The sequence below is a fragment of the Tachysurus vachellii genome, chromosome 16 (assembly GCF_030014155.1).
Source record: "Tachysurus vachellii isolate PV-2020 chromosome 16, HZAU_Pvac_v1, whole genome shotgun sequence".
Classification (NCBI taxonomy): Eukaryota; Metazoa; Chordata; class Actinopteri; order Siluriformes; family Bagridae; genus Tachysurus; species Tachysurus vachellii.
The window spans coordinates 1,148,982-1,164,546 of NC_083475.1; the positions used below are offsets into that span (position 1 = coordinate 1,148,982).

General features: G+C 41.1%; 1 protein-coding gene across 11 annotated transcripts in view; it reads right to left on the minus strand.

Annotated features, from left to right (window-relative positions):
- Positions 1-15,565, minus strand: part of LOC132858818 (NACHT, LRR and PYD domains-containing protein 3-like) — an 86,742-nt gene that overhangs the window by 42,033 nt on the left and 29,144 nt on the right. For 3 of the 11 annotated variants that reach the window (XM_060889304.1, XM_060889297.1, XM_060889295.1), the window contains 4 exons: positions 15,298-15,471; positions 7,686-7,859; positions 5,856-6,029; positions 4,732-5,215 (listed from right to left, as the gene is read on the minus strand). In XM_060889304.1, the coding sequence (XP_060745287.1) occupies positions 5,209-5,215; positions 5,856-6,029; positions 7,686-7,859; positions 15,298-15,471 (529 nt within the window). In that variant the 3' untranslated portion in view covers positions 4,732-5,208. Of the gene's footprint in view, positions 1-4,731; positions 5,216-5,851; positions 6,030-7,685; positions 7,860-15,297; positions 15,472-15,565 lie in introns of those variants that run through there. The other 8 variants (XM_060889303.1, XM_060889298.1, XM_060889296.1 and 5 more) reach the window with 6 other exon arrangements.

Below are 15,565 nucleotides of genomic sequence, written 5' to 3' on the forward strand. Positions count from 1 at the left end.
TCCATCCATCCATCCATTTTCAACCGCTTATCCGGGGCCGGGTCGCGGGGGCAGCAGTCTAAGCAGGGACGCCCAGACTTCCTTCTCCCCAGACACTTCATCCAGCTCTTCCGGGGGAATACCGAGGCGTTCCCAGGCCAGCCGAGAGACATAGTCCCTCCAGCGTGTCCTAGGTCTTCCCCGGGGCCTCCTCCCGGTTGGACATGCCCGGAACACCTCCCCAGGGAGGCGTCCAGGAGGCATCCGAAACAGATGCCCGAGCCACCTTAGCTGACTCCTCTCGATGTGGAGGAGCAGCGGCTCTACTCTGAGCTCCTCCCGGGTGACCGAGCTCCTCACCTTGTCTCTAAGGGAGCGCCCAGCCACCTTGCGGAGGAAACTCATTTCGGCCGCCTGTATCCGGGATCTTGTCCTTTCGGTCATGACCCAAAGCTCATGACCATAGGTGAGGGTAGGAACGTAGATCGACTGGTAAATAGAGAGCTTCGCCTTGCGGCTCAGCTCCTTCTTCACCACAACAGACCGGTACATCGACCGCATCACTGCAGAAGATGCACCGATCCGCCTGTCGATCTCCCGCCCCATCCTTCCCTCACTCGTGAACAAGACCCCAAGATACTTAAACTCCTCCACCTGAGGCAGGAGCTCCCCACCAACCTGAAGGGGGCAAGCCACCCTTTTCCGGTTGAGAACCATGGCCTCGGACTTGGAGGTGCTGATTCTCATCCCCGCCGCTTCACACTAGGCTGCAAACCGTCCCAGTGCACGCTGAAGGTCCTGATTTGAGGAAGCCAACAGGACAACATCGTCTGCAAAAAGCATAGACGAAATCCTGTGGTCCCCAAACCGGACTCCCTCCGGCCCCCGACTGCGCCTAGAAATCCTGTCCATATAGACAATGAACAGGACCGGTGACAATGGGCAGCCCTGCCGGAGTCCAACATGCACCGGGAACAAGTCTGACTTACTGCCGGCAATGCGAACCAAACTCCTGCTCCGGTCATATAGGGACCGGACAGCCCTTAGCAGAGGGCCCCGGACCCCATACTCCCAGAGCACCCCCCACAGGTCACCACGAGGGACACAGTCGAATGCCTTCTCCAGATCCACAAAGCACATGTGGACTGGTTGGGCAAACTCCCATGAACCCTCCAGCAACCTGGCGAGGGTATAGAGATGGTCCAGTGTTCCACGACCGGGACGAAACCCGCATTGTTCCTCCTGAATCCGAGGTTCGACTATCGGCCGAATTCTCCTCTCCAGTACCCTGGCATAGACTTTTCCGGGGAGGCTGAGGAGTGTGATCCCCCTGTAGTTGGAACACACCCTCCGGTCCCCCTTCTTAAACAGAGGGACCACCACCCCAGTCTGCCAGTCCAGAGGCACTGTCCCCAGCCTCCATGCGACGTTGCAGAGGCGCGTCAACCAAGACAGCCCCACAACATCCAGAGACTTGAGGTACTCAGGGCGGATCTCATCCACCCCCGGTGCCTTGCCACTGAGGAGCTTCTCAACTACCTCAGTGACCTCAGCTTGGGGGATCGACGAGTCCACAACTGAGCCCTCGGCCTCTGCTTCCTCAATGGAAGACATGTCGGTGGGGTTGAGGAGAACCTCGAAGTACTCCTTCCACCGTCCGAGGATGTCCCCAGTCGAAGTCAGCAGATTCCCACTCCCACTGTAAACAGTGTGAGCAGGGCACTGCTTCCCCCCCCTGAGGCGCCGGACGGTTTGCCAGAATTTCTTCGAGGCCAACCGATAGTCCTTCTCCATGGCCTCACCAAACTCCTCCCAGACCCGAGTTTTTGCCTCCGCAACCACCCGGGCTGAAGCTCGCTTGGCCCTCCGGTACCTATCAGCTGCCTCCGGAGTCCCCCGAGCCAACCAGGCTCGATAGGACTCCTTCTTCAGCTTGATGGCATCCCTTACTTCCGGGGTCCACCACCGGGTTCGGGGATTGCCGCCACGACAGGCACCGGAGACCTTACGGCCACAGCTCCGAGTGGCTGCGTCGACAATGGAGGCGGAGAACATGGTCCACTCGGACTCAATGTCTCCAACCTCCCTCGGGATCTGGTTGAAGCTCTGCCGGAGGTGGGAGTTGAAGTTCTCTCTGACTGGAGACTCTGTCAAACGTTCCCAGCAGACCCTCACAGTACGTTTGGGTCTGCCAAGTCTGTCCAACTTCCTCCCCCGCCATCGGATCCAACTCACCACCAGGTGGTGATCAGTTGACAGCTCCGCCCCTCTCTTCACCCGAGTGTCCAAGACATACGGCCGGAGGTCAGATGAAACAACCACAAAGTCGATCATCGACCTCCGACCTAGGGTGTCCTGGTACCATGTGTACTGATGGACACCCTTATGCTTGAACATGGTGTTCGTTATGGACAAACTGTGACTAGCACAGAAGTCCAATAACAGAACACCACTCGAGTTCAGGTCGGGGGGGCCGTTCCTCCCAATCACACCCCTCCAGGTGTCACTGCCGCTGCCCACATGAGCGTTGAAGTCCCCCAGTAGAACAATGGAGTCCCCGGTTGGAGCACTTTCCAGCACCCCTTCCAGAGACGCCAAGAAGGTCGGGTACTCTACACTGCCATTTGGCCCGTAAGCACAAATAACAGTGAGAGACCTATCCCCGACCCGCAGGCGCAGGGAAACGACCCTCTCGTTCACCGGGGTGAACTCCAACACATGGTTGCTGAGCTGGGGGGCTATGAGCAAGCCCACACCAGCCCGCCGCCTCTCACCGCGGGCAACTCCAGAGTAGTAGAGAGTCCAGCCTCTCTCAAGGAGTTGGGTTCCAGAGCCCAAGCTGTGTGTGGAGGCGAGCCCAACTATCTCTAGTCGGTATCTCTCAACCTCCCGCACCAGCTCAGGCTCCTTTCCCCCCAGCGAGGTGACATTCCATGTCCCTAGAGCCAGATTCCGTGTCCGGGGATTGGGTCGCCGAGGCCCCCGCCTTCGACTGCCACCCAATCCACATTGCACCAGCCCCTTACGGTCCCTCCTGCATGTGGTGGGCCCACAGGAGATCGGCCCCACGTCGCTCCTTCGGGCTGAGCCCGGCCGGGCCCCGTGGGGTAAGACCCGGCCACCAGGCGCTCGCATGCGAGCCCCAACCCCGGGCCTGGCTCCAGAGTGGGGCCCCGGTTGCGCCATACCGGGCGACGTCACGGACCTTGTTTTTAAACCACTCATAAGGGGTATTTGAACCGCTCTTGGTCTGGCCTGTCACCCAGGACCTGTTTGCCTTGGGAGACCCTACCAGGGGCAGAAAGCCCCAGACAACATAGCTCCTAGGATCATTCAGGCACGCAAACCCCTCCACCACAATAAGGTGGCGGTTCGAGGAGGGGGCCTTTTTAAGTGTATTGTATTAAATTATTTTGTACATTGTTTTTAGTGTGATCCAACAAAATACTATATTATTTTACTTTGTCCATGAGCCTGGGCACTGGACATTGGCTGTTTTTTTTTGTTTTCTTTTAGAATATAACCAATAGATGTGAAGGAATATATGAGTAATAACAATTTCTATAGGCAATCGTTCCTTCGGAAAGAAGAAGCCTTATTTTGGGTCCCCTGGGAAATAATTAAAAAAAACTCCAACAGTGTTTGCAGTCCACAAGGTAACCATCGAATCCATAAACACAGACAAGCATAACAATGACATTGTAACATTGTCGTCGGTGAATGAACTGCACTGAATAGCTCTTCATCATGGCACTTGTTTGTGGGTAGGATATACTTTATTAGGCAGCAATTGGACATTTTGTCCACAAAGTTGTTGTGTTAGAAGGTTAGAAGGACGATTGGGTCAGAGCATCTTCAAAACTACAGCTCTTGTGGGGTTTCCTGGTCTGCAGTGGTCAGTATCTATCAGAAGTGATCCAACAAAGGAACAGTGGTGAACTTGCGACAGGCTGATGGGTGGCCGAGGCTCGTTGCCTCCTTGATTTTCCTGTGTGGTCCGATCCAACAGACGAGCTACTGTAGCTCAAATTGCTGAAGAAGTTCCTGCTGTTTATGCTCGACGGGTCACAACTGTTTTATCAGCAAAAGGGGAACCAATATGTGTAAACATGTAATTGGCATATTTTTACTTTTAGGGCCTTCATCAGAAAACAAGGCTGCCATATATCCAGGTGGGCATCCAGCACAGATGCACACTGTTGTCAGGAAGATGCCACCTCATGTGGGATATTTGTCCTGAAAGTAAGTTTATGTTTCAGCCATTTCATCACACTTGTCATTTCAGCCATTCCATGTCTACTTTATTATATATATATATATATATATATATATATATATATATATATATATATATATATATATATATATATATATATATATATATATAATGATAATAGACATAGAATCATTCCCAGGTGAGTCTCCTCATAAAGGTGCAGTCTAAAATGACTGAGATTAAACATAACCCAGTTTGGGTCAATTCTGAACTCCAGCACTGGGTACAATGTGGACTGATCCAGTGTGAGTTGTTTTAACTCAGCAACGTTGTGTTATAATGTTAACCCTACATGTTATAGTGATTTATTTTTATTAAAAACATGTTTCTCTTCAGAAATACATTCTGTAACTATATATTGTGTTAGACTTACATTTATTTTTGTAGAACTATATTTTATATAGATTATATATTTGAAGAACAAAAATAGTTTTTCTACAGAATGTTAGACTATTAATTTTACACAACAAAAATAATGACATCGTATTTATGTATTTTATTCCTTCTAAATGTATGATGTATTTATACAAGACATTTTAAGTACCTTTATACAATATAATTTAGTTATGTACCCAGTAATATAGCTATAAGTATACATGTGTAAAAAGTGTAAATTATATCACAATAATAAACAAATAATAAATCACACAAACAGTAAAATGAACAGGGTTCAGCTCGAGTTCATGTGGATTTTCACCTGCTGTTACAAATAATCCCTCAGGTTTTTATGGGATTGAGGTCCAGGGAATTTTATCCAGGGATCAGAGGTCATTATAAACAGTGTAGAATTGTGTTTAGTCTGATTCACTGTACACGATGAACACACACTTCTCACGTCTCTGAGTGTGTTTAATGTGTTAGAACTAAATGAGTGATGTGTTAATAAACATGTTCTCTATTCTCCATCATGGTAATGCAGGAACACTGGAGTCTTCATCACACACAGATATTCATTAGACCCTGAATATGAAAGAAAAACATGTGAATTAATCAGCACAAAGTGGACTGTGGTACTTCATGATCAACACCATGTAATCATCTCTGCTCCAACAGAAACATTATCATCTCCTGTTTATAATGAATCATTCAACATTTCTTCATTCTTACTAACATCTGTGTTCTAACATTTAACTAGAACAAATGAGAACTTCCACAAGTTCTAACAGGATAATGAGCAGATCTTTACCCATCACATCACTGCTCTTATCCAATCACAGGAGCTTTAAATAACAAACACTACTGTGTCATTTAGATCTTGTTCTACATTTATATTTAAGTTCAGACTTTAAGAACAAACTCAGGTGAATTTTACAGGAATGACAGAAGACACAATGTTCATTAACAATCACTCTCATCAACTCATTGGTGACTTTTTGTAGACTGTCTGAATCCCTGTTTTCTGCCTTCACATGAATTTTACATCAACACACTTTACTGAACACAAAACAGCATTAAAGAGAATCGTTAGAAAAATTCTGATTAAACAGAATATAGTGACATTTTCTAACCTGATAATCTGAAAGTTATTGAAGAGAAATGTAATGTGTATCAATGTGTAATGATAATGAGGTTAAACTTTTATTAAAAGGTCATTACTCACTTCAGTGTCTGTAGTTTGTAATGTTTATCATCCTTAAGATCAGACAGCAGCTTCTTTACTGAGTCTCCTAGTTTATTATAGGACAGATCCAGTTCTCTCAGGTGTGAGGGGTTTGATCTCAGAGCTGAAGTCAGAGCAGCACAGCCTTCATCTGAGACACCACACAAACGCAACCTGTATAGAGACACAATGACACACTCTTCACTGGTTGTACACAGGGACATTTCTAGTGATTAATCACTTTGATCACAGGCCCACAAGAATTTTACAGAAACCTAAAAAAACAGATTTATTTATTTGTTTGTTTGTTGTTCATCATATAATGTAAGAAACATGAATGTAACTTTGTGCTGCAGATCATTTTATTATTTCAGTTTTACATTTTATTTCACTGTAAAGATCTTTACTACAATTACACATGTAAACTTTTTTAGCTAAACAACCTTAAATCCACAACTAGTATTTTTGTAAGAAAACTAACTAACTAGTCGTCTAAATGAATAAATCACTTCAAAAAGCTTTCACTGATGACTAAATCACATCCAGTTTTAGAAGATTTTAGAAATGAGAAGAGAAAAGAAAAGCTTCTTTTAGCAGTTAACAATTTAACATTATTGATCAAATCTGTGGCAAATAAATCAGATGTGTAAAACAGGAAGTCCTCATTCATCTAAATCCACATTCACATACTACTCATTAACACAGTGATAAGTGTTAGTCTGGTAGTTACATCTCCTCAGTCCTCAGATACAATGTGGGATTATTAATTATCATCTGACTGCAAGTCGACATTTCTACAGAGAAAAGTGAAAATAGGGAGCACAGTGAGGGGGCGGGACACAACATGGGGTGTAGCGCAGCGAGGGGGTGGGGCATAATGTGGGGGTGGTATTATGATGGGCGGGGCTTATGACTGAATGTTACAGGATATTTTCACTTCAGCTAACATTACAATCAGTCTTCATGTTTTAAATCATGATGTAAATATTAATGTTTGATGAAGACGAAGCCTATTTTCAGACATATCTACTGTAATCTACATCATCAGACACTGATTTATCAGGAACATTTTACTGGGGCTCGAGTGTCGACCCTGACTGTAGACAGTGTGTATTATTGTGGACTGAGTAACACACACTTTAGAGACCAGGACAACACATAAGACTAGAACTTGGACTTTTTCTGGACTTTCATACACAACACTGATACATCAGCCAGATTTTATTTTACACATAACATATTTCATATATTACAGTATTTAACACATCTGAACTTTATTAAAACAGTCACATTGTTCTGCCACTGATCCATATTCACATTTATTTTTACACTCCATTAAACTGATTCTTACATTTCTATTTGTTACATCTATTCTATTTTTATTCTATTTTCTTTTTTATTATTCTATTTTATTTTATGTTTAAATCACAGACAGATTAAAAACATTTCACTACATGTCGTACTGTGTATGGTTGTGTATGTGAGAAATAAAATATTAATGTAAATGTTTTCTGTAACTTTTCTCTGCTTCACATCTCAACAAAATCTCTGTTTTAATCTGAGTTCACATGAACAGATCTTTCTTGAGAAGATCAGACTGTCAGTAATCAGACCTAAAACAGGGTCAGACTCTAATTAGTTTTTGGAGAAGTTGTTAGTTCATTGGTGTATTTTTTAAACCCAGACTGTGAAAGTGTAAATGGTTTATTCAGTATTGACAAGAACAACTGTGACTGTGTTTTATTTATACACAATGTGTTTATCTATTATTACGACCTGGATGAAGATTAGACCATGATTTATTATTAATGTTTTAATATATGATCTTACCACAGTGTCTCCAGTTTACAGTGAGGATTCTTCAGTACAGCAGAGAGACTCTTCACTCCTGAGTCTCCTAGATTATTATAGGACAGATCCAGTTCTCTCAGGTGTGAGGGGTTTGATCTCAGAGCTGAAGTCAGAGCAGCACAGCCTTCATCTGAGACACCACACTTACGCAACCTGTATAGAGACACAATGACACACTCTTCACTGGTTGTACACAGGGGTGTTTCTAGAGTTTAATCACTTTGATCACAGGCCCACATTTTACAGAAACCTGAAAACACAGATTTATTTATTTGTTTGTTTGTGTTTGTCATCATATAATGTAAGAAACATGAATGTAACTTTGTGCTGCAGATCATTTTATTATTTCAGTTTTACATTTTATTTCACTGTAAAGATCTTTGCTACAATTACACATGTAAACATTTTTAGCTAAACAACCTTAAATCCACAACTAGTATTTTTTTTTAAACATTTATTTATAAATTTTTCAAAGCATTAACAAAAAGTTTGATACAGTTTCAGTTATAGCTTTTCCCCCCCTATATAGCCCTTTCCGCCAAAGTAATTAACCATACATTACATAAAGGTTAACACAATAATTATACTAATAATAAAAATAAATAAATAAAATAAAATAATATAAATAAATAAATAAATAATAAACATATAAATAAAAATATACACAAATACATAGCCAATAATAAAAGTTTCCTGACATGTTTGTGGTCCGTACACAATTAACAAAACTCCAATTGGTGATAATATTTAACATTGATCAGTGAGTGGGAGAGTCTTCATCTTCTCAAAATATGTAATCATGGGTTGCCATGTCTTATAAAATCTTTGGACAGATCTTTTCATTAAATATTTAATTTTCTCTAATTTTAGATCACATAACCACATTGAGGCTTTAGGCAAGCTTGCTGACTTCCACTCCAATAATATTCTTCTTCTCGCTAATAAGGTGGCAAAAGCAATAACATTTTTTACTTTATTTGTCAGTAATACTCCGTGTTCTGGTACTCCAAAAATAGCAACTTCAGCACTGGGTTTTATATTCAAACTAAAGGCCTCATTTAATGTTTTGAATATGCATGTCCAATAGTCACTTTTCACAAGCCCAAAACATATGAAAATGGTCTACCTTTACATCGATCACATAAATCATCAACATTTGGGTAAATTTTTGAAAGTCTACATTTTGTGTAGTAGGCACGATGGAGGACTTTATGTTGTATAAGGCTGAGGCGTGCACAAGAGGCTGATCCATTTACTCCATTTATTAAGAGCCTCGTCCCAAATTTCGTCAGGTATTTCCCCTCCTGTGTCCTTTACCCACTCACCTCTTATTCTGTCAATTAAAAAATCATTTGAGGACATAATCATTGCTGCAATTTGACCTTTAAGAGAAGTAGGAGAAGTAGAATTTTATCCAATAGTGAAGTAGGTGGTAAGTCAGGAAAAGTTGAGCTCTGAGATTGAATGAAATGTCGGACTTGAAAGTAACGGAATAGGTTGGACTGTGACAGTTGGAATTTCTCTGAAAGGTCATTAAAACTGGCAAATGTGTTGTTTATATAAAACTCACTACACCTGGCCAAGCCTATCCTCTGCCATTGTGCATACATGTGATCTATTTTACCAGCTGGAAACAAATGGTTATTACAGAGAGGGCTTAGCATAGAAGAGTTGCTGAGTTTATGCCTTTGTCTAAACTGTGACCATATTTTAAGTGTGGAACGTACAACTGGGCTCGATGAGTATTTAGAGGGAGAGAATGGAAGCTTCATTGTTATTAGAGCAGAAAGCGATGTAGAAATACAAGTATTTGCCTCAGCCTTACACCAAACAACCTCTGGGGAATTATACCAACAAATAATTTTTTGGAGATTTGCAGCCCAGTAGTAGCCCATAAAATTAGGAAGAGCTAAGCCTCCCTGGGGCCTTTGCCTTTCGAGAAGCTCCTTACGAATTCTAGGGTTCTTTCCCCCCCCACAAGAATGATAGTATGGGTTTATTTATGGAACGGAATAGTATAGTAGTATGTAGGATAGTATGTTTTTGGGAGAAAACTGGAAGTGACTGAAATAAGTATAAGAATCTAGGTAATATATTCATTTTTATACAATTCCCTCTGCCTGCTAGAGACAAGTGCAATGCATCCCATCTCTGAAGGTCAGACTTAATATTACTAATGAGTGGTAAAAAAATTTTTGCATATAAACCTGAGAAAGTACGAGTAATATGAACTCCCAAATATTTAAAACCAAATTGAGAGATGTGAAATGGGAGGGATGCAGCTTTAATTTGTAAAGCAAGAGGGTTAATCGGGAAACATTCACTTTTAGAAAGGTTAAGTTTGTATCCTGAAAAGTTGCCAAAAATGGATAGTTTCCGCACTATTTTTGGGACGTTTTCTACTGGATTTGAAATGTATAACAAAAGTTCATCCGCATATAAAGAGACCTTGTGTTCCATCCCCATTCAGTCAATGCCCTGTATAGACTGCGAGGATTTAAGCATAGTGGAAAGCAGCTCTATTGCTAATGCAAAAAGAAGAGGGCTTAAAGGGCAACCCTGTTTTGTGCCCCTTAGTATTGGGAAAAATTGTGAACGTATTGTATTTGTTATAACAGATACTTTAGGGTTAGAATACAGTAATTGGACCCAGGATATAAATTTTGGGCCAAAACCAAACTTTTCCAATACTGCGAATAGATAGCTCCACTCCACTCTATCAAATGCCTTCTCTGCATCCAGGGATACCACCACCTCTGGGACCTCCCTGGATGCAGGAGAATACAAAATACCAAGAAGTCTCCTTAAGTTGGTAAATGAGTGGCGACCCCTAATAAAGCCTGTCTGATCCGGGGATATTATTTCTGGTATAATAGTATCTATTCTAGAGGCCAACAATTTGGCAAGAATTTTAACATCAACATTTAGCAAAGATATTGGCCTGTAGGAATTGCACTCTAGTGGATCTTTTCCAGGCTTCAGAATGAGTGTAAGAAATGCCTCTGTGAGAGACTGTGGCAATTCCGTATTGTTTAAAGAATTCTCCAACATTCTCAGGAGAAGCGGGGCTAATTTGGGAGCAAAAGCTTTATAAAATTCGACAGGATAACCGTCGGGGCCAGGGGTTTTGCCATTTTGCATTGCATTAAAAGAATTTAAAATTTCTTGCAGCTCAAATGGTTGTTCTAATCTTTCTTTATGATCTGGATTAATAGTCTGGATATCCAGGTCATTCGAAAAGGCTGACATGCCTGTTATATCCCCATGAAATTCTGAAGTATATAGATTTGAATAAAATGTTTTAAAAGTTTCATTACTTTCTTTAGGATCCACTGTCGGTTGTTGTGATGTGTTGCGAATCTGTGGAATTAATCTGGAAGCTGATTGACACTTTATCTTATGTGATAATAAACGGCCCGCTTTTTCCCCATGTTCATAAAAATTACCTTTAGACCAAAGCAGATTTTGTTGGGTTTTTTCAATTGATATCTGATCATATTGAGCTTTAATTTCCACTCTCTTTTTAAGCAGTTCTTCGGAAGAGGATAGAGAGAGTCGTTGATCTAATTCTTCTATCGAATCAATTAGCTGTTTTAGTTTTGCATTTCTCTTTTTATTACTGGATACAGAATAAGATATAATTTCACCTCTAATGACAACTTTAAATGTTTCCCATAAAGTCAGTGGTGATACCATTTCTGAATCATTTGTGAGCAAGAAGTTATCTATCGCCACTGATATATGTCTGTGGAACACTGATACAGTATATGTTTTTATCTGCCAACAGATTAGAGTTTAATCGCCATGTAGGGTGCTGTGTGCAAAGCTGAGTAAAACGTAGGTCAAGAAGTAATGGTGCGTGGTCTGATATTATAATTGCTGAATATTGAGTATTTTCCACTAAAGGAAGTAACGTTTTATCTATAAAAAAAATAGTCTATTCTTGAATATGAAGAAAGGACAGGGGAAAAATAAGAGAATTCTTTCTTTTGCGGGAATAAAAATCTCCACGGATCCAGACAGCCCGTTTGTGCCATGAAAGTAGAAAGAGCTTGGGACATTTTAGACTGGAGCATAGTTTTCGGATTCAAACGATCTAGGATTGGGTTAATAACACAATTCAGATCCCCGCCAAAAATGAATCGATGTGAGTTTAAGTTGGGTAAAAGTGAAATTAATTTATGAATGAAATTAACATCGTCCCAATTGGGGGCGTAGACACATACCAGGGTGACAGGGGTGTGAAACAAATCACCTGTTACAATAACAAAACGACCCTGAGGATCTGAAACACATTTGGAAGGATAAAACTGTACTTTCTTATGTATTAAAATCGCTGTTCCTCTTGCTTTACTGTTGAAGTGGGAGTGAAAGACTTGACCAATCCATGTTTTTTTTAGTCTTATATGATCTGCTACCTGTAAATGTGTTTCTTGCAAGAATGCTATTTCAGTATTCAATTTTTTAAGATGAGCAAAAATACGAGCTCTTTTACATGGCCCATTCATACCTTTAACATTCCAACTAGTGAATCGAATGGTAGACCCTCCTGTACTATTTGAATCACACAATCAATATTTAGGTTAGAAAAGAATAATGAATAAGGCCACGTCTCCGATGCATGACAGGCAAGTAAAGAGAGAGAGACAGAGAGAGAGAGAGAAAAGAAAAAGAAAAAGAAAAAAAAAAAAAAAACACTTGGCAGTTTCCATCCCAACCCAGAAAACACTGACCTTTTCCTATATTTACCTCAAGAACAGAGACAAATTGCAGGCCCCTATGATCAAACCCCCAGTAATCCCTCAACTGACTTAAAACTATTCCAACCTTTACCCTTATGAATCATTCTCAGTGCGTTACAACGCTTTTTGTGAATAAAGTCTTAACTCAGTGAAGTATCAGGCTATGTCCAGAACCATCAGCTTGTTTGAGTTAGGTTTAGAACAACAGAATATTTTCGAAGCCACAAAGAAAAAGGAAAGTGTCTATAACCTTTCTCCACCATCTCAAGAAAAAATAAAATAATTACCCGTCATCCTCGGCTCAAAAGGGAGACATTGAACGTAGAAAATAATTAAATAAATAGTCCAGGAAATCCTAAACATTGATACGTTGATCGTAGAACTGTTTCGCCTCCTCCGGTGTATTGAATATGAAAGTTTCTTCATTAAAAGTCACTCTCAGACGAGCCGGGCAGAGCAATTGAAATCGAATGTTCTTTTGGTAGAGTGATTGTTTAATGCCATTGTAAGACGCGCGTCTCCTTGACAGGATAGCGCTGAGATCCGGGTAGATTCTGATTGGATTCCCCTTGTATTTCGCTTCATGTCGCCTTGACCATCGCAGTAATTGCTCCTTTTCTTGGAACCTGTGAAAGCACACCACAAATGGACGTGGTTTACGGCCATCAGCTGGCTTTTGACCAGGTGATCAATGCGCTCTCTCAAGTGCTGGTGGCTTGTTGAAGACTTCCGTGCCTGTCATCTCTAGCAGCATCTCGGCAATGAACGTAACGGGATCATGACCGTTTTCGCTCCCTTCCGGAACGTTCACAATCCTCAGGTTAGCCCATCGCAATCTATACTCCAAATCTTCAACGCGGTCAAGGAGAGATATATTCTGCGCTTGCAAAGTTTTTATTGTATTTTCGGCCACTGCCAGCTTTTCGAAATTCTCCCCAGCCAGGGATTCTGTCGCGGCCAAGCGGCCTTGAAAGCCATCGACAGTCTCTCTCAGTGCATTGACAGAGCTTTGTATAGGACCAATAGATTCCCGAATCAAGTCAGAAATGTCTTCCCTGATACTAATGTTAAGTTATATTAAACTAATGTTTAGTTAATTCAGAAATCAGTTGGTTCATGGAGACAGATTCAAAAGTTTCTGTCATGGTCTGTTTTTCGAGATTGGAGGTAGCGGCTATGGCTGCCAACTTACCGGCAATGCTAGCAGTAGCTCTCGTGGTCGGTGGGGCTGAGGAGTGCGGTTGCTTCTGTTTAATGTGACTCATAATTCACCAAGCGATGTTCTAAACACGGATATCAGCAATGACTGACACTGTATGGCATGTAACAAGTTTAGTTTGAAAATGTAGGTTGGGAGCCCTTCTTCCATCGACCTCATGCCTTCATGGCTATACTGGAAGCACAACTAGTATTTTTGTAAGAAAACTAACTAACTAGTCGTCTAAATGAATAAATCACTTCAAAAAGCTTTCACTGATGACTAAATCACATCCAGTTTTAGAAGATTTTAGAAATGAGAAGAGAAAAGAAAAGCTTCTTTTAGCAGTTAACAATTTAACATTATTGATCAAATCTGTGGCAAATAAATCAGATGTGTAAAACAGGAAGTCCTCATTCATCTAAATCCACATTCACATACTACTCATTAACACAGTGATAAGTGTTAGTCTGGTAGTTACATCTCCTCAGTCCTCAGATACAATGTGGGATTATTAATTATCATCTGACTGCAAGTCGACATTTCTACAGAGAAAAGTGAAAAAAGGAGCACAGTGAGGGGGCGGGGCACAGTGAGGGGGCGTGTCATGGTAGGGGGTACAGTAAAGAAGAATGGTACAGTGAGGGGGCGGGGCAGGACACAACATGGGGTGGAGCACAGTGAGGGGGTGCGGCATAACGTGAGGGTGGTATTATGATGGGAGGAGCTTATGACTAAAGGGTACAGGATATTTTCACTTCAGCTAACATTACAATCAGTCTTCATGTTTTAAATCATGATGTAAATATTAATGTTTGATGAAGACGAAGCCTATTTTCAGACATATCTACTGTAATCTACATCAACAGACACTGATTTATCAGGAACATTTTACTGGGGCTCGAGTGTCGACCCTGACTGTAGACAGTGTGTATTATTGTGGACTGAGTAACACACACTTTAGAGACCAGGACAACACATAAGACTAGAACTTGGACTTTTTCTGGACTTTCATACACAACACTGATACATCAGCCAGATTTTATTTTACACATAACATATTTCATATATTACAGTATTTAACACATCTGAACTTTATTAAAACACTCACATTGTTCTGCCACTGATCCATATTCACATTTATTTTTCTACTCCATTAAACTGATTCTTACATTTCTATTTGTTACATCTATTCTATTTTTATTCCATTTTCCTTTTTATTATTCTATTTTATTTTATGTTTAAATCACAGACAGTTTAAAAACATTTCACTACATGTTGTACTGTGTATGGTTGTGTATGTGAGAAATAAAATATTAATGTAAATGTTTTCTGTAACTTTTCTCTGCTTCACATCTCAACAAAATCTCTGTTTTAATCCAAGTTCACATGAACAGATCTTTCTTGAGAAGATCAGACTGTCAGTAATCAGACCTAAAACAGGGTCAGACTCTAATTAGTTTTTGGAGAAGTTGTTAGTTCATTGGTGTATTTTTTAAACCCAGACTGTGAAAGTGTAAATGGTTTATTCAGTATTGACAAGAACAACTGTGACTGTGTTTTATTTATACACAATGTGTTTATCTATTATTACGACCTGGATGAAGATTAGACCATGATTTATTATTAATGTTTTAATATATGATCTTACCTCAGTGTCTCCAGTTTACAGTGAGGATTCTCCAGTACAGCAGAGAGAATCTTCACTCCTGAGTCTCCTAGTTTATTATAGGACAGATCCAGTTCTCTCAGGTGTGAGGGGTTTGATCTCAGAGCTGAAGTCAGAGCAGCACAGCCTTCATCTGAGACACCACAATTATACAACCTGTATAGAGACACAATGACACACTCTTCACTGGTTGTACACAGGGACATTTCTAGTGTTTAATCACTTTGATCACAGACACACAAGAATTTTA